The following is a 27,048-nucleotide window of genomic DNA, read 5'->3' on the forward strand; positions in this document are numbered from 1 at the left end:
GGGGGGTCTTCTGACGTCTCAGGCAGCTAATAGCAAAATACGGGAACTGACCGATAACTATTTTGGTTTTGTAATTCATAACAGACCAGACGACCATATTGGAATATTCTATCCAGAGACGGCGATGGGACCTAGCATGCTCTTTCTGGTGGAACTCGACGATGATTTGCCCGACACCTCAGGACGACCACAATATCTGTGGATAGCCGTTGAAGTCATGATCGGCCAAGCGTTTCCAGATAAAATAGTGTGTGGACGCCGCTACTCCCAAACACCTCTTTAAGAAGTACTCTGTAAGTTCTGTTTGTTATATCAGTAGATGTTTCAGCTCAAATTTTCGGTTAGGATTGTTATGGACACGGACACCGATCGGTTCTATTGAAGGGAATGATTGAAGGAATTCCAGAGCCTAACATGTGGACAGAATATTCTTCGTGTGCTTGCAGGATTTCCGGAACAGTTTAAAGGTGCTCACAGGAGTGATGATGAAGAAGAAGGACATCCTCTGGCTACCTTGAGGATGGACCGGCTGAGGCAGATGTCGCAATTGACGAATCCTGAGCAGTTCATCGAGACAATGGAGTGGTTGAAGAAAGATAATTGGTCACCGCCTATTACCTTTTAGGTACTTCCGATGTTCTAGAGGCGAGTAAATCATTAAATATACGTTATGTATATATTGGCAAAGTCGACTTGGAAATCTATCTTGGAGTGCCGTAAGAATGCGAATAAATGACTGCGCTTTGACTGTTCAAGAATCAACGTACGTTTAACGTTCATCTCTGATCCTGCGACTTCATGAGGCTTGCCATCGTATATCAATATCCCAACGTCTAGTTACTGTTTACTAGTGACCGCTGAAGCACCTTGCAGTTCAAGGCCGGATTTGGACATGACTTGATCCCAGCACCTTCCGGGGTTCCCCGTTCCCCGCTTTCCTCTCGCCACGTTTCCTCTTGCCTGTCGTTGCTGCGTCCACTATGCCTCGCTGAATTCTACTCTAAGGTTTCGCTTAACGACCCCAGTTCCTATAATAACGAGTTCGTGAAAGTTGCGGAAGTGAATCAAATTTGGACTACGCTTAATGGCACTTTTTTCTTCCCGCCCATCGCGACTTATGGCGCGTTCCGTCCAAATAATTCTGGGAAGAGATACTGTCGAGTCGCCGGAGCACACAGACTCTGATGACAGCGACAGCGATAGCGACGGTGTTCATTCTGATGGGACAATTGAGGACGTCGACTCCTATCCGAGATGGGGGCTGGGTCACCCGCTGCAGCGCATGGTTCGCATAGAAAGTAGCGATGACGACGATGTGAGTTCGTATTACAGGAGCGGTTGGTCGTCGTGTGATTCAGAGTCCGACTCGTCCACCTCGACCAGCTCGTCTGTCATCTATGATATGTACGTCTCATGTTATATTTTGTTGTCCATTAGTCTTTTATTATCTGACTGCGCAGCGACTATGAGAGCCTTATCGATGACCTGTTGTTGAAGAATCCTGGTCTTTACGAAACAAACAGTCTCGTACGCCGCATCCTGCAATAGTGCTGACACCTCTCTAATGCCGCTTCTGCGTAGGTCATGGTAGAACCATCTACTCCTACATCCAATGACTCCCTTATGATAAAATCGTTGTCGCGAACTTCTCCAGAGCTCTTCCTTATTTTGGAATATAATCACCCAGAATACCGCGCGGATCCCTGGAATCCCTTTCCTCACATTCTTTGCGTGGTAGAGCGTGGCGAGAAAGTATTCCTTTGCCTGCAACGATTATTCCAGTTTGACAAACCTCCGTTCCGAAACGTGGCCAACTATCTTGACTTCTTCAGACAGTCATTAGAGGTGCGTGGTATTAGACAAAGTCGATGAAATAGCGTTTATAAGGTCGGCAGGGCCTCACATTTCTTCATGAACACTATATATCCGAACTTTCGTGCTTCAACTCTGCCTCTTTCATGGTAGACATTGGTGCTGGCACCTGCTCTCCTGACTCAGTGGAGCACTTTGACCGCTCCAGATTACCTGTCAAATACTACTATGCCAACCTCTCCTCCGCCGTACAGGATACGGACCACTCGGAAGCAATCTATAAAAAAGACGTCAAGGAATGTGGAATGATGATCGACCGGCTGCTGTTTAATGTATGTCTCTTGGCGACACGCACAATCTTTTCTAATAAATATTATAGCTACCCAAGGTCGGATCGAAACTCAAATCTCTGGTCCATGCGATGATTTCCGGTGGATTCGGCGCGGATGATGCGAGGAAGCTGTTTGAAGCACTTTGCAAGTCCCTAGAATCGCCCGTATTTGACCTCCCAGTTCCACCACGCGACTTGAGCATGCCCTTAAATGCGTCCACGATGACACGTACGCTATCGCATCCTGTCACAAGCAATTACGACGCCAGTACGGTAACGCTGGTTCCGCCGCCGCAGATCACTAGATCCCAGTCGAATCCTAAGCCATTTTGATTTCTCTTCCTTCATTGGATGTGTATCACGCATATTCCTACCCTATACTTCTATAGATCTACTGTTTGATTATTCTTATACCTGTAACGAGGACGAGGATTAGATGCCAAAAACGCGTACACTTTTCGTGCGTAATATTATTTTTTTTAACATCGAAACGTACTTTCCTATGCAGGATCTGGGGCCACTAACATGAACGTTCCTGCAATGGGGTTTCGAAGCCCAACCGCTGCACCAAATTCGCTGATGTTGAACAGTGTCCTAGGTGTAGTAGCGTCAACGAGAACCTGGTCATTGAAACCTTGCGGCTGCCTGAACACCAAGAAAATATACCTTCAAGTGATGAGCTTTCAGTTTCAGTGAATCCAGTCTACCTACCTGTGGGCATCCGATCCTGTGGGAGGTGTCGGCTGAAGCCAGTCTGAAACTGCTGCCGTCGTGTTAGTTAAGGTAGCCTGGCCTGCGAAGAGGCGCTCGGACACGAAGTTCCCCCCGAGGAAATGCCGAACTTCGGAAATATTGGGATTCTGGGGAGTAGGGGCATCCGGGTCTACTGTTGCGACGACAAAGGGACCATGCCCGATATCATGTCCGACGAGGGTGAACGAAGGAGGGCCGACGGTCGCTTTGGGACCTCATCAGATGAGGTGGTAAAGCTGACATCGGGGACGTACCATTGCGAGGAAGCTGCACGCCTGCCCTGAGGACGATCGCAGAGCCTGTTGTTTGAGGCAGAGAAACTTCAAGAAGGAAGGAAGGGTCGAATGGAAGAGCAATGTCTTTTGGGATCTGTGCGGCGTAAGGATGGCATTTTGAAGGAGGTCGATACTCACGTTGACGACATCGAATGCCTCTTTTACCTTTGCTAGGCTTGTGTCTTGAGCGACAATTGCCTGGGTGAGGAGACTAAGCAATAAAGCGACGACGACGATCATGGTTAAAGAGTACGATTACACGGAGAACGAGTCTCTCAGCTTTTAATATGCAAGCGAAAGCCGGCGCATCTGTGTGGTTCAAGCACGATCCCCGGAATTTCTATACGGAAGGAATGAGTAACTCCCACGGGAAGATGGCGAGCCTGAACAAGCCGGCGTGAGAAATGACCCTCCTCAGAACGACGGGGATATTATATTCACTGACCGAGTGAGAGGTCGTGCGGTTTGGGCATGAGAATAACCACTCAGCTATCAAGCACAGATTTCTCTAGTCACACATGCGCAGTCAAGATTGAATGACGTGTCTTCGTATTCGAAGAATTTCTGTCTTCTCCAAAGGCCGGGTTCCATGTATTCGCTCAGCACATGCAGTTGTCGTGGGATGTAGGTGCCTAAATACATTTTTCTCCCGCATGGCGTGTACAAGCCAGAAGGGAGCGTTCCAAAGTTTCTCCCATAAAATAATGTCCCCGGATCAAGGGCGTGAAGATGTCATTTGTCGCGATAGATGACATGATACTTGAATATGGACCTTCATCAGTCGGCGGCGGGAGTGTGCGACGTGATCGTGATCCTTCTCAAGGAAATAGGGAATGCCAATTCCATGGCATTTGCTATCGAGCCAAAGGTATGAGCCTGAGAGAAAAAAGTGTGACCTTAATCAGTATGAGAAGTGAAGTAGCGAGGACTGAAGATTACCTCGCCACGCTCTTTGGTCTAGCTCGCCACTACTCAGCTCAAACACCAACCGATATCTTATCTTCCCGCAGCCATCGACCTAGTGAGGCTTGCATACATCGAAGTTACTAGACCCAACAGTAATGCATCGGGACGGTCCTTGCACCGCTAGAAGGAAACGTAAAAAGGAGTCCCGAGTCTGAGGATCTGGTCTGCAGAGGCCTAGGGTCAGTAGTCAATTAGTAAAGCAAAACACGGACATGAAAACATTTTAGTCTAGAGTCAAAGGATCTTTGTGCAAATCCCGTCGATTATGAAAGCAGCTAAGAAGATACGTTGGCCGAAGAAACAGATCTGAATTCGTGCGGCCACCCATTCATGCCTCAGGTCTGTTGATCCGCCCTACTACACGAGTCTTGCGGTCCTAGCCCTATGCCGACGTCATAAAGTTCTAGAAAATCTTGTCGTGCTGAGAGTCAACATAGGCGAGAAATCGTGTTAGAGGTCCCGGCAAAAGAGTGGACAGTGCTAGGCAATCGTTCTTTAGGTGGCACTCTTCCACAAGGTACAAAAGACTCGCATCTCGCGTAGGTCTTGGAAGGGTCCAAGTGACCCTGATGGGATGCCGGCAAAAGAAGCGCGACCCTTTCCTGGTTCGAGCCACTGCGAGCATCCGTTGCTACTCCCACCAAGTTGGCCTATATTGCTCAGAGCTCTTTCGCTTCAATGGGTCTTTTCCAAGAATCCATGGTCTTCGTCGTTCCTTGCAGTTCCTGGGTCACTTCTCGCCTCCAATTGCCTACCTAACAGTAAATGAAAGCTACTTTGCCGTCGTTGCGACAGTTCGTCACGATAATTCACCGATACACCGTAAATGGATGTGATCTATATTTTCGTACGTGGTTTCGTTTTGGCGCTTAATATTACCTAGTATGACTCTTTTCTTCAGTATTTCGCTGAAATTCACTCATGCGAGCCCTCGGGAGATATTTTCACTCCTCGTCTGGATTGCCTTCATTTCACCGACTCCTTCTCCCCATATGCTCCATCATAGGAAATTGACAGCCCTTGTTACTACCTTTACTTCATCCCTTTACTTCATTGCCTTCTCGTGCCTCGGGAGCGGCACTATAAAATGTGTCCCGCAGCCATGTCGGAAGTCTTCACGTCTTTTGAAGACTCCCTCCCATCCCTCCCACAATCTCTCAACTTGACCGTCCTCTATAATGGGCTTCAAACACACTCTTTTATGTATTGTTTGTTTTGCAGTGGTAGCTGTCAATGCAACGGCTGTGATGCATCGTCCAGACAATTACAAGGACTCTCCTTCCACCGCCAGCTCGAAGACGAACCCAGAAGCCCGTGATCTGGAAGAACCTTACAAAGGAAAGGCGTCTGTCGGGTACTTTACCAACTGGGGTATATACAGCGCGGATTTTCGTTAGTGCCTAGTCTTCTGCATATGCATCTTTCTGACGCAACCAACAGAGCCCCAAGATATTGTCACTGACAGTTTAAGTCGTATGGATATTCAGTTCTCTCTTATACTGTAACTGACTACCATGACGTTTAGACATTCTGTATTCTTTTGCTGATGTGGACCCCTGGTCTGGAGCCATAAGCCTTACTGATTCGTGGGCCGATGAAGAAGTACGCATGCCTTTTGTATCCGTTCTTTCAGATATGTTAACGCGTTTCTTTAGAAACATTACGACGGAGACAGTTGGACAGAGAGTGGCACGAATTTGTACGGCTGTCTCAAGCAAATGTACCTCATCAAGCTTGCCAACCGGAAAATCAAAGTCCTCCTTTCCATTGGCGGCTGGACATATTCACAGGCCGGCCATTTCGCCTTCGTTACTTCCGAATCTAGCCGTGCAACATTTGTCTCCAATGCCGTTACTCTCATTGAGGACTACGGCTTCGATGGAATGCAAGTCTAATTTCCTATTCCGTCTCTCTCCCTGCATTAACGTACTTCCTAGTGACCTTGACTTTGAATACCCAGCCAACGCTGCCGAAGGACAAGGTTTTGCCGACCTCTTCACAGAGCTTCGTACCGCATTTGACAATCTCGCCAACTCTAAAGGCGACAGCACTCCATACCAGCTGTCCGCCGCTGTGGCTGCTGGTCCCAATAACTATGCCAATCTCGTCGTACCCCAGATGAACGCTGCTTTGACCTACTGGAATCTCATGTCCTACGACTACTCTGGTTCATGGTTGGACTACACGGACAACCAAGCTAATCTTTACGGCGGTGCGCGCACAGGTGTCAGCACCGACGCTGTTGTGCAGCATTTCATTTCGGCTGGTGCGGATGCTTGCAAGATCAACATGGGAATTCCTCTCTATGGACGTGCCTTTGAGAATACCGACGGTCTAGGAGCATCTTTCAATGGTGTATGCTTCCGAGCCTACTTTCTGACTTTCATTGGTTTTGACGTCTATTTTCAGGTTGGTCCTGGAACCATCGAAGCTGGAGTGTACTCGTATAATGTTCTTCCTCGTATGTGCCTTCTGCTTCTCGTCTTTTCACATACTCATCTAACCCCATCCACACCAAGTTGCCAGTGCCCAAGTCTTCGAAAACACAGATGATGTCAGCAGTTACTCGTACGACTGGTCTTTCCGAGAGCTCGTTTCATACGATACTCCCAACATAGTCACCCTCAAGGCACAGTACATCAACGACTGTGGTCTCGCTGGCTCCATGTTCTGGGAGGTAAGCAAATTTGACGTGCTTCTTGTGTGACTTAAGCTAACGCGTGATTTACTAAGCTTTCAACCGATAAAATTGGCTCCGAATCCCTTGTCGGAACCGCTGCTGGTGTCCTCGGAACTCTTGACAAGACCAAGAACCACATAAACTATCCTAATAGCAAGTGGGATAATATTAGAAATAATATGGGCCAGTGGTAGACTATGGCACTTATATTATTTTATACCGAGCAAGCGAGATACCATACTTTACTTTTCCATTAGTGACGCACGGTGTTGAGAAAACAAATATCGTTCATTGATGGATACATTAACTAACAGCTCGTCCGATTGCATCTGCTACGTCTAACCGTCTATCCATGCTGCTAGTTTTCGAATGTAATTCTTTGGCTCGAGGGTGGCATACGCATCTTGTAAGGACTCAGGATTAAGGATAGCTATGGGATGGCTATCCTGACCGTCTTCATCGAAATATGACTCAGAAAAAGCTTTCGATTTGCAGCGACCACCCGAAGGAGACTGTACTTGCCTACCTTCCGGTAATTCTGACTCGGAGGGAGCCAGTCTTGGAGAGTCTGGAGAGCTTGTGCTCGATCATAAGGGTTCTCCTAAAAGGAAGACCGATTAGCATGATCATGTGCGAAGATGAAGGCTTACCGGATGACTGAAGAAGTGTTTCGGGGTGACCTTACTTAAAGCGGTAGTAACCTGATCATGAGTGAAATCACCACCGCGCCAACGGACAATGGCCGCTACAGCGACCCAAAGATATGTTGGATGAGGATCTCCACTTGGAGTATCGGTCAATTCCAATGTAAACAAGAGACTAGGCCCCATAGAACCAGGACATGACATTCCGATCTGATCATCTGGTTTAATAATCTTGTCGGGCGCATGATTTTTAAAATCAGAAGCAGTCAAGATGCCGCCGTATTCTGGAAGATTACACTCGTTAAGCCCAGATATCATCCAGGTTCCTCTGCGAAGATATGGGAAGCCCGTAGAGAGGTCGCGATATGCCACCAGCCGAACATAGTTGAATCCCAAGCGATAAACGTCATTCAGGACATGCAAGAATTTAGCAAGACGTCGAGGGCGGTCGAATGAAATAGAGAAATGGAAGGCGAGAAGGTCAGTGAAGCTATGTTCATTGGTTCGGATGTGGTTCAGATGATCACATATCTGGCTATATAGATGGTCCCTGGGTGCAGCAGCGGAACGATTGAAATAGGCCAATGTTGCCATCAGAACCAGCGGCTCATCAACACGTGCATCCTCTGCTTGGTTCGAGCGGTAGTGTGCGAGCCCGAGATTCACATATTGCTGAAGATTAGATCCTAGAAAAGGAGCTGGAGATCCACCAAGAAAATAATTGTAAGTGAACGACATCATTTCATTTTTCATTGTAAGATCTAGGACAAAGTCAGACACCGAACCCATCATACAAAAAGGGACCATTTACCAAGTTTATCGAATTGTAACTTGAGGGGAACCACTTATATCAAGATGTTGCCGGGACGTATTGAATAGTTCTCTAGCTTGTCAGAACCAAGTGTGTGATCAGACGGCGTGAAACCTCCGACATGTTCAATGAAAGGGTTCAAGACAACGTTGGGATTTCGGTAACCTTGCGCGAGGAGGTTTGACAGGAAACTTGCAGTAAAACGATATCTAGGAGAACACGACAATTAACTCTATAGCAAGAACCGAAGACGGAAACACAAACCGGCCATGTAGCCATTGCCTGATTCTAGTAAATAACAACTGGAAGTCGGCCGTCTGGTGAAGATGATCAAGGGTGAACGGCATGATGTAAGCGATTTGGTCTTCTCCGTTATCAAAAGAGCCAGTATAGACAGAGGCACTAGATTGAGGCTTTGCTGTCACAGATGCGACAACTTCGAGAAACTTCACAGTTGAAAGACTCGTGGCGGAAATGGGGAAGGATGCTTCGAGACTTTTCTTCTGAAACTTGCTATGCCAAGTGAACACCGGCTATCAGGAATGGGCGATGCTGGGGATTGGTTGGGTTCGAGGAATGAAATGTCTCAGATAAGCATTCGATACCAAGCTGAGCTTCGTCAATAACAATGTAGATCCTTCCTTTTCCATGAAGTCGACCGATAGTAGTGCAAATCGCCTTGATTTTTGTATTAATATCCATCTGATCCTCTCCGTCAAGAACATGGAAGATTGACGTGAAGATGTGTCGCACTCAGTGGGAATGATCGACGGTTGAACCTGTAGAGAAGTCCATCTTATCTTATAGATCGGATCTGCAATTTTATCCACGGGTATATGGTGTAAAAAAGCACTGAAAACCAGCAGCCGCGCTAGGAGAACCTTGCTAAAAACCAAATCTGTCAACTTACTATTACCCTGGGCATCGTTGGCCTTAAGACATGTGACAGGACAAAAGTCAGAGGCGCGTCCAAGAAAATCATAAGCAGTCCAAAGATCTTGAGAACCAAGGCAACTGGATGTAGAATTATCTAGCGGGTCCTGCAGCCCTGGGCTCTGACTGCAACTGAAGTACAAACCCCAGTGATAGCATAGAGCTTCAAGGGTTAGGCGTGTTCTCCCTGAACCAGGAGCGTTGACAAACAATCTATGAAGTTGACCATGAGGACAAGATGAAGGTGAAAAAATGTCAGAGCTTACCTGACCACGATCTACCAGCTGTCCCAGATGCGACCTCAAAATATCATTTTTCTGGAAAGATCCAAGGTTGTGAAGTAGAAGATCGGGTTAGTCAGGGGTCTGAATGGAGGCTGGGAGATTGAGATGTTCAAGGAAGGGCCAGACATCATCGGGGATTTCGTCTGGAATCTCCCAACGTCTCAGACTTCGGTATCCCGTCACAACCTCTTGGATATAAGGATCCAGGTCTAGCATACATTTCTCCAGTGGATCTTGGGAAGTAACACCTACTATAAGCAACCAAATGGGAATTGTTGGTTATTCTGATGATAGAAGAACTCATGAGTCCCCATAGGCACTGCTGGTGGCGCTGGGCTTTTTGAACGGATGTGATACACTATGAGCATAGATGTTCAGTAGCAATTAGGGATGATCAAATTTTATCCACAGAGAGTAAAGCGAGATTTATTGCTGTTCTCATCCATATCAGCCAGGCTTGTCATCAGTTCTCGGTCGCTCATGATGAATTAGAGGTGGTCCTTATAGGTTCAACACCTATCATTGAGACCCTCAACCATCTGGAACATTTTCTTTGCAGCACTGATGACTTTTTCATTCTAGGTCTGTGTATTTGGGTCTGTAAGTGGTGGAGAGACTTTGGTTGGTTTAGCAGTCATTGCAGTATTCGAGGCAGGATGTCATATGGGGAGATTTGACGGCAGATGACACATTTTTGAGGCTTCAAGCAGGCTGTCTTGATATGGAATGGTCCTGTCCAGTGTATTTATTCTTTTTGTTGGTGATCAAAAATCATTGCCTCATTCAAAATAAGCAAAGCCTGATAGTGAGGAATAAAAATAGAGCTTACCTGATAATCATTCGCAACAATTAGTTTCTCATCAGATTCTGATGTCAAAATGTAGTTAGAGTCACAGTAACATATAGCACAAGATCAAGGAAAAACTGTAAAAAACAACAAGTTGTATCACATCAGTCTGCACTGAGCTGGCCAAGATTCTCAAGATGGACATATTGCTCCACAACAGGCCATTTCTGGCTGGGTATTAGGTTTAACTGCTGACATGGACCCCTTCCTGTACTTCAAACATCTCCACAAAGTCAAACATGCTGCCAAGTTTCTCTCTATGGTGAGGTTATCAAGGAGGGATACTGACACCAAGTTTGAGTTTGTGACATACCTGACTGTTGGGATTTTGCTGGAAAGTTCTAGAAAGGGCAATCTGGCATCATGCCAAGAGTCAATGAGTAAGCTTGAAAGAAAGAGAAAGTTGTAGTAAATTCTAGATATAAGCCAGGAGAGTATAAGTACAAGCTCTGTAGAAGCTGTAGAATAAGAAGTTTATTCTATCTGGCCTTACCAGCCTGGAGTCTATCCTGCACAACACTGAGGATTTCCAACACCAACATGTCTCAAGCTTCTCATTGACAATCCCATGTTGCACATTATGCTTCAAAATCATCACCAAGACATCTCTGCTCTAGAGGAAACTTGTTAGCACTTTTTACCTCAAATTGTTATTGAGCCATTGATTACATTTTTTCCAGCACTTCTATGTTTGTCTCCAAAATTTACTTGGCTCAGTAGCCAATATCTCATAGCATGTGAGCATTTATTAAAAGGCTTGAAGAAAGGCATAAAGGGCATAAAGAAAATAGTTTCTGATATGCTCTTTCTGGTATATTGGAGAGCCATCTTATTAAATCCTTCCATCAAGCTTGAGAGGTATTAGCACCACATATGAAGCTTGAGGATTTCTGTCTTTTGCAGAGTCTTTGTTAGGCTCAAGCCACATGTGATCAACTAGCACATAATAAACTAACATGGCTTTGCATTTGAGCCTTCTGTCAGAGTTCACTTAGTGTACCAGTGTTGACTTCCTGTGCTTCAAGGCTTTGTGTGACTAGCTCAAGAGTAGAATGGGATGGAATAAACTTTAGCTCGAAGCTGGGGATTACCAGCAAGAGCGAGCTTCTTTAAATACTGTACAAGGTCTGCTAATAATACTATGTACTTATTGTGAGTTTCTCTGTCTATAGTGCTCATTGTCCTTGAGCATCACTACTATATATAAAAGGTTGATTGTGTATCATCAGGCAACACTGTTGCATCAAAAGACAATGATGGACTTGGCTAGTTGTGATGACCAAGCTTTGTCCCACAGTCTCTCTAGTGCTCTGACTAAGCATAAATAGGGGTTAATTCCAGGAAAAGAATGGAAAATTGTAACATTACCCTCTCTTTAAGACCATCATCCCAATAGCTTAATTCAGGGATAATTCATAGTCCTGTATGGCTTCATCAGCATTTATGAGTTTTTTGTTCACCCATTGGTTGGATTCTGATCTATATCCCTTCCAGCTGATCAGATAGTCGACTGTAGTTGTCATTCTGTCCTCTCTTGCTTTAATTTTTTGTAATTTATGATTTAAGATCTGATCAACTTCATAGTGTTCTTTATCATTGATGAGGTCTGGAGGTGGAGGTGAAGGTCATTTCTGATTAGAAAATGCTGATGTGATGTAGGGTGTTAACAGTGCCTTGTTAAAGACATTGTGAATTTTCCAGGTGGGGGATAGTCTTAGTTTATAAGCACTAGCCTCTACCTTTGAGGTTATTGAGAAGAGACCAGTGCATTTATCTGCCAATTTGCATTTAGGCCATGGTAAATAGAGGTTGATGGTGTTTAGCCAAACCTTATCATTAATAGAATAGTCATGGGCTTGCTGATGGTGTTTATCATATTGGGTTTTCATAGTTCTGGCAGCCTTTTCAAGGGCTGCTGTGGTTTCTGTGTGGATCTTTGCTATTGTGGTAGCAAAGTCCATGGATGTGGGGGTGGTTATTCAATGTCTTTCTATTTGTATGATGTTTGGGTGTCATCTATGATTCATGAAGAATGGTGTCTTCTCTGTCATTGAATGGACTCAGTTGTTGTGTTGGAAGGTGGCAAGAGCCAACCATTCTACCCAATTATTCTGTTAGTAATTAATAAACAAGCAGAGGTATTTTTTGATTTTTTGGTTTGCATGCTCTGTTTGTCCATCTATTTGAGAGTGATAAGCTGTCAATGCATTGCATTTGATGTGCAGAAGGCAGTAAAGGTTATCCAAGAACTTTGAGATGAATTGAGGGTCTCTGTCTGAGATAACTATCTGAGGCATGCTGTATTTTGCATAGACTTCATCTCATAGGATTTTTGCTCATCTCTCAGAGCTCAATTCTGTCAAGCAGGTGATCAGTATAATTGCCTTTGAGAATTGGTTGACTATGATGATGATAGCATTATAACCATTGTAATCTGGTAATCCAGTGATCATATTGACCGAAATGTAGATCTATAGTGATGATGAAACCTCATTTGGATGGAGTAGTGCAGTCTGGATTTGTATCAATGATTTGCCTCATTGGCAAACCTCACATGCTTTGATATATGTGATGATGTCAGTTTCTATTTTAGGCCACCAGTACTCTCATAATACCAGTTTCTTAGTCTTGGCAATATCAGAGTGACCAGCAGTGGCATGGTCATAATGGATAATAATGATTTTATCATGTAGTTTTTGATCTCAAGGGATATAGATTCGTCTATTATAGTGGATTAATCCCCTTTACTTCATCATCCCTCATTTGTGATTGAGGGATGGAGCCACTTATTGGTCCCATTTGCTGTTGTCCTGTGTCACACTCTTGATGCGCTCATGAATTTCCTCCTCTATTAGCATTACCATAATCCAGAAATGTTCAGGCTGTAGTAATGTCACTCCTTCATTATCCTTTTCCCCCTGGTTGTGATCTGCTCTTCAACTAAGGAGATCAGCCTTTTTGTTTGCTGTTTCTGCCTTGTGATGAAGTGTATATTGATATTGGCTAAGCTCGGTGACCTATCTGGCTTGCCAGTGGTTCAACTTCTGTGGTTGTCAAAAGTATTGGAGATTTTGATGATCTGTCCAAATCTCAAAAACCTCTGTCACCTCAATCAGATAGTGTCACCATTCTTCTAGAGTGAGCATGATGACAAGTAACTCCTTGTCATAGATCTCATAGTTGTGTTTGGTGATAGTAAGCACTTTAAAGAGGAATGCAACTAGGCACCATCTCTCTTCCTGTTCCTGGGCCAGCACAGCTCTGATGGCCCTCTTGCTGGAGTTGGCTTTGACTCAGAATCTCCCTTTCTGAGTGGGAATAGTGAGTATAATGTCCTCAGCAAGTCAGCATTTCAAGTCATTGAAGGCTGTCTGTTGGGACAGACCCCAGATCCAAGGAGTGTTGTCAGTCAACTGCATCATTGGCTAGACAATTTTGCTATAGTCTCAAATGAAACATTGATAGAAGTTTGTGAAGCTGAGAAATGATTATAGTTCTTTTTTTCTGGTTGGTTCTGGCCATTCTGTTACCCCTGCCACTTTGATGGGATCCATTCAGATGCTTCCTTTGCTAATGATGACTTTGAGGTACTCAGTTTCGAGTACCTCAAATTCACACTTCTCTGCTTTGAGGAACAGTTTGTATCTCCTCATGAGGGCTAGTACTTGTCATACTAGCCTTCTGTGCTCCTTCTTTGTTTTTGACATGATGAGAATATCATTGAGGTAAATGGTGATCTTTCCAGTGGCAATGAGGTCTTTGAATATATCATTCATCATCCACTGGAATGTTGCTGGGGAATTAGTGAGCCTGAAAAACATGACTGTCGGCTCAAACAATTTCTGATTCATTTTAAATGTGGTCTTTCATTTGTCTTCCTCTTTAATGTGGATATTATTGTATCTCCACTGGACATCAAGTTTGATGTAATATTTAGCACTCTGAAGTTTGTCCATCAACTCAGAGATCAATAGAAGAGGATACCAATTCTTGATCATTATTTTGTTAAGTTTCTGGTAGTTTTGGACTGGTCAGAGTTTGCTATCCTTCTTTTTGATAAAAAAGAATAGTGATGTCATAGGGAATTTTGATGGTCGAATCTGTCTACTGGATAAGTTTTTGTCTAAGAACTTGTCAAATTCTTGTTGCTTACTATGCCAAGAGGATAAGTTTTGCAGTCTAAATTGGTGTTGGCATTTGGAATTAGCTTGATCACATGATCCCATAGTTTTAGCTCTGGTAGTTTATCAAAGCTTTTCTTTTTGAACAAGTCTCTAAAGTCATGTGCCTATTCAGGCACTATTTCTTCAAAGGTCCTCTCTTTCCTTTGTTCATTGGCTTTGGCAGCTAGGTTATTGGTATGGTGAATAGCACAAATGTGAAGCTCGCATTGGAGATCAACAGTGAGGATGGTTTCTCTATCTTCCATTTCTTCATCCCACCAGTCTTCTGGATCTTCATCAGATAATTCAAATGGGATTTTCCAACATTGACATCTTGTGAACATGATGCACCTGGTTTTTCAATTGATCAGCAGGTTATAGCAGATTAGCCAATCATGACCAAAGAAGATTTCTTTAGTCCTGAGATCTGTGACTGCCAGATCAATTCATTTAGAATGATCACTGATCATGAGTTGAAGCTCTACAAACTCAGTGATCAAACTGGTCTGGTTTTTGGTTCTATCAGTATTGTATACTGGAATTGGGGCTGCTGTGGCCCTCATCAGGAGTTGGTGCTTGTTGACAAAAGCATGATTAATTGAGCTCCCAGTGCAACCACTGTCAATCAGGGCAGTTACTATGTGAATGGATTGAGTTGTAAGGGTCTCAATCTGTGCTTTGGTGATTAGATCTTGTCTGGGCATTTTGGACCACTGAATGAATTTCCATAGTCTGTAGAGTTTGTTGAGCCACTCTAGGGCTTGGCATCACTCTGCTTTTTTTATGTCTTCTATCATCTCATCAATTACTTCTTCAGCTCAGGTCTGATGGATCTAATTTTTAAGTATGGCTTTTGCCATTGCTTCATCCTTGGCATCCCTGATTGCTCTCCAGGTCTATTCCATGTCAAATGGTTTGAGCCAAGTTTTGGGGCTCTCTGCCTCTATTTGGCCCTCAAGCACTTGAGCTTTTTTCTTTGGTGATTCTTCAGTGTGTGGATTGAAAGTCTGTGATATATTCAGATGTGCTGATACAGTAGACATAGAGGTAATTACAGAGATTTTATCAGTCTGACTAGCAGCTGGTAATTGCATATCATAAACATCTTTGGCCAGCACAGTGAAATTGCTCACTAGTCAGCCTCTTCTTTTACTTTCTCCACCTTGGTTTCTTTGCTAAGTTCCTCATCTTCCTTTTGTAACTCAGTGATTTATATCTGGATGTCTTCATGCATTCGTTTCTTCTTTAGGCAGTCTTTTGTTATATGGTCCTTTTATCTATAATTAAAGTATTTGCCTTCCTTCTTCATTTAGTCAATGTCCATCGGCTTCCTGGATCTAGTGTATGTCATTCCAGTTTCTGTCTTCTGTGCTCCATAAGCAGAGGCCATTGAAGGTTCCAACAATTTCCTGGCAGTTTGCCCTAATTTATTTAAAGTTGGTGGAGTTGGCTTCTTGGTGTAATCCTGGAGGGTTGATGACTCCACTTTCTGCCTTTATCACTCTCTGTATATCTCAACAATTTGCTCCTTCCATTCATTGTATCTGACTAGCATCAGTGCTTTGATGCCAATCACCAAAATCATTATAATGTATGAAGAGGGAACTCCTCTCTTGAGGGTCTTGATTATGTGTCCATTATTTGCTATGTCATCCTGAATTTCAGCAAGTTTTGTGAGGCATTCTAACTCATCAAAATAATCTGTGGCAGCCTTATCTCCCATCTTATACTTCTTGATCTTTTATTTGTGCACTTCTTGCACCACTGAGTCAATGAATTTGTTATTCAGCATTTGTTTAAACACTGGCCACAAGAGATATTGGTAGTACTCCTGAGTTGACAATCGAAAGTTCAGAGAGATCAAAATCCACTAGATCTTCACCTTCTTCTTAAGATAAGAGATGGCAAATGCTATCTTATTTATACCAGTGCTGAGATATCCGATATAAACCTCAAAGTACTGTTCACAATTGACCAGGAATTGGTCAATATCATCTGAGGCTCTCTTGAAGGAGTGAGGTTTCTGCAGTAAATTAGGTCAGCATTGTAAAACAGCAGCATTTTCTGGTAGCATGCCTATCAGGTTGGGCCACTCTGAAAATAAAGATCAGCCCCATTCATGTGGTGGTTCAGGAAAGAAGTGAAGGGAGTGATCATCAGTGACTGGACTCCCTTTCAGAGCAGCATCCCTTTGGACAATTACCCTGTCTCATATAGTAAATCCAAGACAAACTATTTTAGGATCATCTTGTACTAGTTCTTTTCTCATTCCACTGGGTTCTGCTTCATCAGGGAGTAGCTGTCCCCTAAGAAGATGGCTTCCCTTCCTGGTCTAGGAGTTTCAGAGTTTTTTATACCATGATGCCAAAGAGCTTGGCTGGTATTGGGTTCTGATGAGCCAAGTGGCTATATCTCAGATTGATGGATTGAAGGTTTCAGCCTGACTGCAGATAGATGGTGCCATGTAAATGGCTTGTTTCAATGGAGTGGGTGAGGAATCCAGTATTAGTTTCAGCTGGTTCTTGGTTTGGTATGGGGGCATCAGTTTGAGGGGATCCTCTGAATGCTGTCAGCTGTACTCTTTTCAAGCATACTTTGTCATGGCATACTGTAAAATATCTTGTTTTTCAGTATTGTTTGCATACTTAGACTTTAGTCCTAAGGGTGTAGCCCTCCAGTGGGCATCTCTCCACAAAAAGAGCATTCCCTGCTCATATAGTCTTTGTTATTTCTTCTCTCTTTTCTATTCTATTTCTTCTCTTAGTGCTTCTTTGTCAGTATCTTTGTTGGTATATTCCATAAATTGTTTGAGCTTGAAGGAGCCCTCACTGTCTTCCTCATCACCCTTGTCTCCACTGTCCTCTTCCTTGAGGAGGAAACTGATGGGTGAGTCATAGATGGATGGAATGACTAGTCTGAGCATTGCTAGTGAGCTGATCATTGATCCTAGTGCTGGGCCTGGTGGTACTTAGGTCAGATCCAGAGGCTGTCTGCTGAACAGGGATATTTTGGAGCTGACTATATTATATCTCTCCACATGCTCTTTCTTTCTCCAATTCTCAGCTATAGAGGCTGAAGTTTCATTGGAACCTGAGATCGAGGAACTGGTGGGTGACTCTGCTGCTCAGAAATCATCAGAGAGTCCAGTCAAAGACATGGATATTGTCAAGTACTCAGAGCCTATAGGCTCCAAGGACAGAGTTGGCATCAGAGGAGATGGTATTCATTCTGGTAGGATACTAGAGAGAGGAGGGGTGATTGTTTCTTCTAGTTTGATCACATCAGATGGCCTCTTCTCTGTTGATGATGCTTCCTGCTGATTCCACTCAGGAATCTGTTTCTGAATCAGGGTCCCTGAAAGGAAAACCTGAAGTGTTGGTTTAGAGACCATAATAGCTGGAAGAGGCTGACCCAAGCCTGACAGCCTCCTCTTGTCACTCTTGTCACTGTCTCTGGTGATCATATCCAGCCTCTTCATACTCTTGCTGGGCTTCTGCTTATGTATATTCTACAAGCTCTTCCCAGGCTTGCTTGATCTCTGTCTGTCAGACTTGATTCTTCTGCTGCTGCTGTACTGCATCATTATAACTAAAGGAGGCCATGAGGTCCCAATCTGGAAAGACTCATTATATGATCTGGTCCCTGGCAATCCTTCCCCTCACACTGGCCATTCCCACTTTTGGCTGGCTTCTGACATGGAGGTGATTATAAGAGTCCTCTGCTGCAGTGATGGCGAGCTTCACATTCGTGAAATCCTGGTAGATGCTCATCCCATAAGAGTCATCAAGCTCCAACCTGCTGATGGATGGGCTTGACTTGGAGGTAGCATAGAGGGAATGGTAGAGGGAGTTGAGAGTTATCTGGGGTCTCAAAGCCATCTGAGTGGCATCAAGAGAGTCCCAAGCACAGTTTTTAATCTCTGAGATGATTAAGAAGGTGGGATGGCTGGAGATGAGAGGGTCTAAAGGGACATCACTGAGGATCTTCTCAGGCTCCTGAGTGACATTTGTTGTCTAAGGATTCTAGAATTCTGTGAAAGCAGGGTTGCAGTCTCTGCTGGATCATTGAGGAGGGTATTGAGGTCCTTCTTCTTCCTGAAGGCTCACTGAATGCAGGTCACTATGCTCAGCTTCAGATAAAAGTTGCCCTTGTGGCTGGAAGGATGTTCTGACAGAGGTGGGGATATCATAGAAGGGTAGGTCAGGGGTTACATTTTGGAGAATGGTGCAGATCTGTTGAAATGCCTGATAGTGCCTGACTATTCAAGCAGTTACTGACTGTCATCCATGGCAAAGAGGAAGCCCTAGTAGCATTCTAATGATAGAAGCTATCAATTCAAAGAAGTCATGATTGAGGTCAGCAGTGGTTGCTGGTGGCATTCAGTTTCTCAGCACAATTGGGCTTGAGAAAGGGAAAGCAAAGCTTTGAGCTAATTGTTAGGCTCAAGCTGTATATGATCAACTAGCACATAAACTAATGTGGCTTTGCATTTGAGCCTTCCATCAGAGTTCACTTAGTGTACCAGTATTGACTCCCTATGCTTCAAGGCTTTGTGTGACTAGCTTGAGAGTAGAATGAGATGGAATAAACTTTAGCTCAAAGCTGAGGATTATCAGCAAGAGTGAGCTTCTTTAAATACTGTATAAGGTCTGCTAATAATACTATGTACTTATTGTGGGTTTCTCTATCTATAGTGCTCATTGTCCTTGAGCATCACTACCATACATAAAAGGTTGATTGTATATCATCAGGCAACACTATTGCATCAAAAGACAATGATGGACTTAGCTAGTTGTGATGACCAAGCTTTGTCCTACAGTCTCTCTAGTGCCCTAACTAAGTATAAATAGGGGTTAATTTCAGAAAAAGAATGAAAAATCATAACAGTCTTCAGTGAGGAAGAAGTAGAGATATCTATGGATCCTGTACTTTTACTTCATGGTTTTGGCAGCTTTAGTGACTGTTGTAAGTAGAGAGCAGAGTAATGTACAGAGGATTAGAATTAGCCTCTCAAGAGAGAGATGTTCTACTTAAATACATTCTGTACTATTTTAAGATCTTTCTATGAAATACTAAATAAGTATGGGTCACAGTCTAAATCAGCTGCTGCTGACCAATGTAGCATCTTCAAGTACATTCTTATACTCACTTAGGATTGCTATCCTAACACACTCTCTCAATTCCAAGTTTCTAGAATATCTGCAGATAGATATTTATATAATGATTTTAGTAGGCTTTTAGTGAATATATCTGCTAAATTCTTCTCTGATGCACAGTGCTGAACTTTGACTTTGTTTGAAGCCATGCACTCACAAATGAAGTAGTGCCATATGTCTATATGCTTTGATCATGCATGGAATATAGGGTTCTCAGTGAATTTGATTGCTAATTGATTGTCAATAAAAATAGTTGTTGCTTCATAAGATAGCAGTCCTAATTTGGTTAAGAGTGCTCATAGCCAAATTACTTTCTGGGTTGTATGTGCAAGAGCCATATATTCTGTTTCCATAGTGGATAAGACTATGGTGGGCTGTTTCTTTGAGCTTCAAGTAGTAGCCCCCTCTGCATAGATACAGATATAACCAAATATTGATCTTCTATCTATCTGTCTTCTCTCCAGTCTGAGTCTGAATAAGATATCAGCTTATTCATAGTCTCTCCATATGTGATTCCAAAGTCTAGAGTCCTCTTCAGATAGCAAAAAACTCACTTCAAGACTGTGACATGCTCAGCAGCTGGATTCTACACATACTTGCTTAATTTGGTGACAGCATATACAATGTCAGGCTAGGATCCATTGGCTGCATACATTAGTGATCTGACACCAGTATGGTAATATTGTCTGATGGCTGTATCAACATCTCATAGGTCTTCTGTCAGAATTTTCTCTAGCTGTACATTTGGATCCATAGACATTTTAACTGGTTTGCAGTCATTCATGCCTATTCACTCAAGTACTTTGAGAATATATACTTTCTGAGATAGAGTGATAGTGCTTTTGTCCCAATTCCTATCTATCTTCATGCCTAATATATATTGAATCTCCTTTATATCTGTGACATTTAGCTTTTTCTTAAGCTCTTCTTTCATTTTAGATATAGTTTTATTATCTGACGCAAGCAATATTATATTATCAACATGTACAGCTATAATTATGAGACTAGAACTCATTTGTCTGATGTACACACATTGATCACTGATCAATCTGGTGTATCCAAGTCCCAAAAATGTAGCATTTAATTTATTGCTTCAAACTCAGCTAGATTGCTTGAGTCCATACAATGTTAATTTGAGGTGTGCTGCTTTTCCACTCCTATCTGAATATTCAGGGAGCTGTGCTATATAGATGAATTTATTAAGTTTACCATTTAAATAAGTTCCAACAACATCTATTCTATGAATGATTAGGTTTCTTTGAGTGGCAATTGCTATAAGTAGGCAGAATGTGTCCAGCCTGACAATAGATGTATATATCTTAAAGAAATCAATGTCAGGTATCTGTGAAAATCCTTTTGCAACAAGTCTGGCCTTATACCTGGTGATTTTTCTATCACCATCCCTTTTCAATCTGTAAGTCCACTTGCAATCCACAAGTGATCTGTCTTTGAGTAATTCTTCCAGCTGCTATATGCCTAGAAAAGTCAATAGATTGTATTCTTCATCTATTGCTTTCTTTTAATAATGCCAATCTGGCTTTATCTTAGCTTCTTCAAGGCTTAATAGCTCATCACTGAGATTGTCTGCAGTTTCTCTAATACATGCATAGTCTATTGCAATATTTACAGCTTCCAAAGATGATTCTCCTGAGATACTCTGTTGTTCCAATGTTTTTACAGCTCATACATTTTGTGAAGTGTCTGGTAACTTAGTTGAGTCTTTGATGCAATCTGAGCTGATTTGTCACATGGCTTGATCACTTTCTCATGCTATATTGGGAACTTTGATTTGATCAATGACATATCAGAGGCTGTTTCCTCTTTTGATTTGGCATTTTCAGCATTCAAGAGTCATCTGAAATGCCATCATTTTCATTCAGAGTCTGCTTGACTTTGCTCTCTGACTCTCCCTTGAGCAATGAAGAATAGAGGACTATATAGTCAGTGTCTATAGGCTCTATAGTGTTGCTTTCAGAGAATATAACATTTCTTGAGATCTGAATCTGCCTGGTTTGAGGGTTATAATATCTTCAGGCTCTGGATTCATCTGTAAGATCTGTAAAAATAAATTTTCTTAACTTTGGGTCCAGTTTTGATCTCTTGTTGTCTTGCTGCAACACTCAGCACTTTACTCCAAATTCCTGGAGTGCCAAAATATCTGGTTTTATGCTCTGAAACACTTCTTCTGGGGTCAGATCATTTTTGATAGCCTGGGTTGATGATTGGTTCTTCAGGTATGTGGCATATACCACTGCCTTGGGTCATAGAAACTTTAGTAAGTGATTGTCATGATTTTTCTATTTCTTTTCCTTCTTTTACTCCTATTTATGCTGAGTCAGAGTGCCTAGGCCAGCACTTAGAAACTGTGAGACAACCTTAGTCAGCACACACCATTGTCTTGTGACATGTAGCAATGCCTTGATAACAAAACAATATCTCTTTTGTAGGAAGTAATGATGCTCTAGGACAATGAGCTCTATAACCACAGAATATACAATTAGTAATACTATATTCATCTGTGAAGCAAACAGTATATAAGTAGCATAGACAGTGCCATATAACTCTAGCCTTGAGCTATTCTTTATTCTACTACTTTATCTCAAGTCAATTTGTATTGACCTTAAGATATAATACTGCTAAACACATTTAGTGGACTCAAGCATGACTGTATAAACTCAATACAGTGCTTGTTTATTATGTGTTTATGATCATATGTCACTTGAGTCTAACAGTGATATTTTTCTAGCATAGCATATGCATGCTCTATAAGAGTCTGATTTATTCTCTCAGCAACTCTATTTTGAGATAAGGAGTATGCTGCAGTCAATTCCAACTGTATACTATTATCCTGGAGATATTCCTTTACCTCTTTATTGATATATTCCTTTCCATTATTAATCCTCATAAACTTCAGATCCTTCTCTTTGTAGATTTTGATGTATTTTTGATACTGCTGAATCTTCTTTCAAATTTCCATATCTTGCTTTGACTTTAAAAAATATAACATTGTTCTTTGAGATTTTTTATCTGTGAAGCTTATATAATATCTTTCACCATAGATACCCTGAGTTCAGGCTGGCCTCTATAGATCTGAAAATGTTATTTCCCTTATTTCAGTATAGTATCTTTTGGCTTTCTGTGGAAATAGCTTAGTATGATGCTTAGCTTTTATGCTAGCTATACAATCTGTCTAAGGCTTGGCTAACTCATTTATATTCATCTCTTTGACCATTTTCTTTTTAAATAGTCTTTTTACTGATTCCATATTTAAGTGATCTAATGCTTTGTGTCACTTTTGCCATAATTAGACTGATTTTACAACATGGGTCTGAGTTATTTCTAGAACAATGATGTTAAGACTGTACAGCTTTGATATTTTATCTCTATAGCTGATTAGCTTGCCATATGATGAGATAATATCCATTCTGGACTCTTTGAATTTGAGTTCAAATCTAGCATCTGTGATGTGCCCTAGTGACATAAGATTGAATAGTGCATCAGAACAGTGGATACACTTCTTTAGTATGACTGAAGTGATCTTTTCTCCTTCAACTATTTTAATCTTAACAGTTCCTCTTCTCAAGCCTTTGGATTTGCCTACACCAATGACTTCATGTCTTAGGATTTTAATATAGTCAGAAAAATCTAATCTATTTTTAACTATATATCTGGTGGTGCCAGAGTCCTCTAGCTATGATACTCCTGAGAGTGAGATAAGTGCAATATCTGTTGCATAAAATACATAGTCATTTTCTTCTGAGTCTGATTTAGCAACACATGCCTGAGTCTGACCCCTTCCCTTTTCTTTCCATGACTTTTCAGAATTCTTTTTCTATTTTGGCAATTTATTCTGATATGACCAGTTTCCCTATATCTATAACATGTGACTTTTAGATAGGACTTCTTGCCATGTGCTGCAAGTGTTATAGTCCAATCAAAAGTCTTTTTCTTTAATCAGATGTCTTTCTGAAGAATTCAGAAAATCAACTTGTAAGAATCTTTCAAGTCAGCAGTATCTGCTGATGAGATAAATGAATTCCATGATTCTGAGAGTGATGTAAGTAGTGTAATAGAGAAGTCCTCCTCCCCAACTTTCTGCTTAAGAGATGCCAGCTCCTCCTGATAGGATCTCATAGTCCTAATATACTCCTCTATGTTTTCTCCTTCTTCACACTGAGCTCTGAAGAATTTCCTTCTGACAAGAACAATTTCTATGGGTCCTCTGGACTCATGCATATCTTTCAGAGCTTTTCTATCACTCTTCTTCCAATCTGCCATCAGTGTCATATCTGCCAGGGCCAGAGTGCTTCTGTCTGCATAATCAATTAGTCCTAAATCAGTTAGGATATTGATTATTTTGATTTTTCATATCAGGTAATTTTCTGAGCCCTTAAGGAGGTCAATTCTATATATGGACTGGCTATCCATGCAGTTCTATGTGTGTATATAAAGTACAAAAGAATGCAAAGTGAGTAGTAATGTAAGTTCAGTTATGACTGAGGCCTATAATCTGTTGTAAGTAGAGAGCAGAGTAATGTACAGAAGATTAGAATTAGTCTCTTGAGAGAGAGACATTCTACTTAAATACATTCTGTACTACTTTGAGATCTTTCTATGAAATACTAAATAAGTATGGGTCACAGTCCAAGTCAGCTGCTGCTGACCAATATAGCATCTTTGAGTACATTCTCATACTTGTTCAGGATTGTTATCCTAACAGTGACAATCCTGCTTTGAGCATGTGCATAACTAATATCTTCCAGAGGGATAAACACATATGAGCTTATGAAGATAAACTCATTTTTGATATAGTTTGACTCCTTGAATTCCAAATTTCTCATTAACATGCCTGGTTCTGACAAAACAAGACTCTTAATAGAAGGGTTCTGTTTGAACTGGGAATTTTACTTCATAGCAATCATCAATTCATTTAAACTTAGATCCAAGGACATGGAGAAAACATTGAGATGTCTATATCAGCCATTTTCTTCCTTTGAAGGAAGGTGCCAGCTTTGACTCTTATTTGGCTTTCAATCAACAGTATACCTACTGTCTTTTCAATGAGACTCTTTTCTATTACTTGCTTTTTTAAGAGATTTTTGCAAGCAATGCTAGAAAATTCTTCAGCAAATGACCTCTGGTGCTGTTGGTTATAGGTCTAGTTGCAGCTGTATATGATCTCCAAACCAGATGAGAATGGTTGCTGTGAGAATCCTTTGCTGGAGCTCATGGAAGTAATCTCACAATGGCCTATTCCAACTGATTTTCTTAATGAGACTATTTATCAGACTTTGGATGATATTTTTTCCTTGTAGACATCTGATGCACTCTTCTACATTGTCCTCAATAAAGCCAACATTGTAACACATAGCACATACTGTTTTTGGGGGCATTTGAGGATCATCCTGTATTGAACAAAATCTTATTGACCTGGCACCATTATACCAAAGAGTATAACATCACTTTTGTTATCTCAGAGACAGAAATTCTCTGTGATTACTTTGAAGATGAGAAATGAAGAAGATATAGATGTTCAGATACTAGTGGATTCAACTTGAAGGACATGCAGCAAAACTACATATCACAGTTTCTACTATCATCATTGAATATGAGTACATCTGATGAATAATTCAAGGAGTGTATGTAAAAATAGTTTTGTGGAAAGTATGTATTATCTATATTGTTTGGCAGCATGCTTAGCATTTTTCTATAGGCATAGACCTATAGCAGCAGTTCTACTCCTGCCATTGTTGGCTAGTTTTCAAAGCCTACACTGACATATTGATGATACCTTTTCTATGATCACAAAATATAGACCAAAGAACAGTAAACTCCTTATATCAGTGGAGGAAGATATATCACTTTCTGTAACCTATGTGTGTATAAAAATGCCAAAATTTGATCAATATGAGTGCCATGTGAATATTCACCTCTTTGGTGGGCATTGACCATCTCTAAGTGCCTTCAGTCACTACAACTGTTTACAATTTGCTTATCAATTGTCTTGTTACTATTGATCATCACTTGGTCTTTGGAACTGATAGTTAACACTGTGTTATTTACTATGAGTAGATGCATTAACAAAGATATGCAGCAGCTAGTGATGGATAAGCTAATCTACTTGATCACCAGAGCTTGATGCTTCTTGAAGCAAAATTGATCAATATCAAATATAGACTTTTATCTTTGCTTAAAGCTGTGATATCAAAATCATTTTTCTGCAATGAGCTTTATGGCCTTATGTCTCACTCATGTCTTTTCTGAGCTCTGTTCTCTGACTAACCTCTTTGCCTTTCTGATGATGAAGTCAGAATAGGCTATGCAGATGGCTGTTCTTGTTCCTCTTAATAGTCTGGATGCAGAGCTATTATTTTATACTCTTAGCACCTTCAAACACCTGGTCTATATCTCTAAGAGCAGGGATGACACTTTAGCTTGGCTGAGGCATGAGCACAAGACTGTATTCTGCATTAGCTCAATTGACTCTTCTGCTTCTGTTCTGCTGTTTGCATTGAAGCTTGCAGATGAGAGTCTTTTCTGGGCCTTCCTGAGTCTAAGCTTGGATGGAACCACTGGAGAACCTCTTATAGAGTCAGAAGTTTGAGATGCTCTAGTGAGTTTACAGCCAGAACATGTACTGTGTGAAAATGTAAGTACTCAGTATATTAGTCAGACATTCTCTCATATTGTAACTCCAGAAGATCAACTCATTGCAGAGAGTTCAGAAGCTAGAAACCTCTCTCAAGATGGATACATCTCTGAATGGTAGGAACATGAGTGTGTCCTAGTCATGACAAGATCCTGTTTAATGCCCTGCACTATTTAAGACTATTAACCAAAAAGACATGCACTAATGATGCAAGACAAGCTGTGGAAAGTTTAGTCTTGCACAATCTTAACACTGCTATGCTGAAAGTGACTACTATAGGCCTTCCAATTTATCTCTGTGAGCTTCTAGATGCTCTCTTTAACTGCTGCACTGAGGTAGGAGACCATACCATTCTACATATTCTTGCATTCCTTCATGCAAATTCTCAGCTTGACTGATTTGTTGATGCAGAATCTTCAGACCCATCATTTGCTTTGCTGAATGTCCAGTATGTGCAAAGCACCATGGAAAAATTCTCTCCAAAGGATATTTTAGAGGATATCATGGCAAATGCTATCACCTTTAGTGGTGAATATGTGGGCATAAAGAAGGAAAGTTCCAATAATAGTCCCATAACCAAGCAGCAACAGTCAGTATCATCTTCATGAGGTGAGGGCCATAGCTGTTGTTGAGATTTAGACTGTATCCAGAGTACATGCTTATAAGACCTTTAGTCCTTGGATTACAAACTCCTGAGGAGTTCCCCATTGACTTCTCATATTTATACTAGACTACTCCTTTTCT

General features: G+C 41.8%; 4 protein-coding genes across 4 annotated transcripts; 2 read left to right on the forward strand and 2 right to left on the reverse strand.

The window, feature by feature from the left end:
• Positions 1-775: 775 nt before the first annotated feature.
• Positions 776-2,760, forward strand: BT62DRAFT_995646 (uncharacterized protein). The gene is made up of 5 exons (XM_043190535.1): positions 776-1,404; positions 1,461-1,527; positions 1,582-1,845; positions 1,896-2,144; positions 2,192-2,760. The coding sequence occupies exons 1-5, from the start codon at positions 1,085-1,087 to the stop codon at positions 2,474-2,476; spliced, it is 1,185 nt and encodes a 394-aa protein (XP_043037732.1). The 5' UTR covers positions 776-1,084; the 3' UTR covers positions 2,477-2,760.
• On the reverse strand, positions 2,573-3,411 carry BT62DRAFT_1030739 (PEBP-like protein; the record flags this gene model as incomplete). The annotated part of the gene is made up of 4 exons (XM_043178332.1): positions 2,573-2,809; positions 2,855-3,101; positions 3,151-3,265; positions 3,310-3,411. The coding sequence occupies 4 exons, from the start codon at positions 3,409-3,411 to the stop codon at positions 2,644-2,646; spliced, it is 630 nt and encodes a 209-aa protein (XP_043037733.1). The 3' UTR covers positions 2,573-2,643.
• Positions 3,412-5,171: 1,760 nt separating this feature from the next.
• Positions 5,172-7,227, forward strand: BT62DRAFT_260481 (glycoside hydrolase family 18 and carbohydrate-binding module family 5 protein). The gene is made up of 7 exons (XM_043180275.1): positions 5,172-5,529; positions 5,578-5,610; positions 5,663-5,739; positions 5,793-6,022; positions 6,075-6,598; positions 6,657-6,814; positions 6,871-7,227. The coding sequence occupies exons 1-7, from the start codon at positions 5,316-5,318 to the stop codon at positions 7,009-7,011; spliced, it is 1,377 nt and encodes a 458-aa protein (XP_043037734.1). The 5' UTR covers positions 5,172-5,315; the 3' UTR covers positions 7,012-7,227.
• BT62DRAFT_921480 (uncharacterized protein) lies at positions 7,156-8,214 on the reverse strand (the record flags this gene model as incomplete). Its single annotated transcript, XM_043184303.1, has 3 exons — positions 7,156-7,263; positions 7,344-7,418; positions 7,468-8,214. The coding sequence occupies 3 exons, from the start codon at positions 8,212-8,214 to the stop codon at positions 7,156-7,158; spliced, it is 930 nt and encodes a 309-aa protein (XP_043037735.1).
• Between the last annotated feature and the right edge of the window lie 18,834 nt (positions 8,215-27,048).

The sequence above is a fragment of the Guyanagaster necrorhizus genome (assembly GCF_019112545.1).
Source record: "Guyanagaster necrorhizus MCA 3950 unplaced genomic scaffold BT62scaffold_19, whole genome shotgun sequence".
Classification (NCBI taxonomy): domain Eukaryota; kingdom Fungi; phylum Basidiomycota; class Agaricomycetes; order Agaricales; family Physalacriaceae; genus Guyanagaster; species Guyanagaster necrorhizus.

Excerpts from the sequence above, each read along its gene's own strand:
- BT62DRAFT_995646 (XM_043190535.1), top strand. The coding sequence starts at position 1,085 with ATGGCACTTTTTTCTTCCCGCCCATCGCGACTTATGGCGCGTTCCGTC. Across the intron at positions 1,405-1,460 it reads TCGTCTGTCATCTATGATAT|CGACTATGAGAGCCTTATCG; the intron begins GTACGTCTCATG and ends CTGACTGCGCAG. Across the intron at positions 2,145-2,191 it reads TCGACCGGCTGCTGTTTAAT|CTACCCAAGGTCGGATCGAA; the intron begins GTATGTCTCTTG and ends TAAATATTATAG.
- BT62DRAFT_260481 (XM_043180275.1), top strand. The coding sequence starts at position 5,316 with ATGGGCTTCAAACACACTCTTTTATGTATTGTTTGTTTTGCAGTGGTA. Across the intron at positions 5,530-5,577 it reads TATATACAGCGCGGATTTTC|AGCCCCAAGATATTGTCACT; the intron begins GTTAGTGCCTAG and ends CGCAACCAACAG. Across the intron at positions 5,740-5,792 it reads ATTCGTGGGCCGATGAAGAA|AAACATTACGACGGAGACAG; the intron begins GTACGCATGCCT and ends GCGTTTCTTTAG.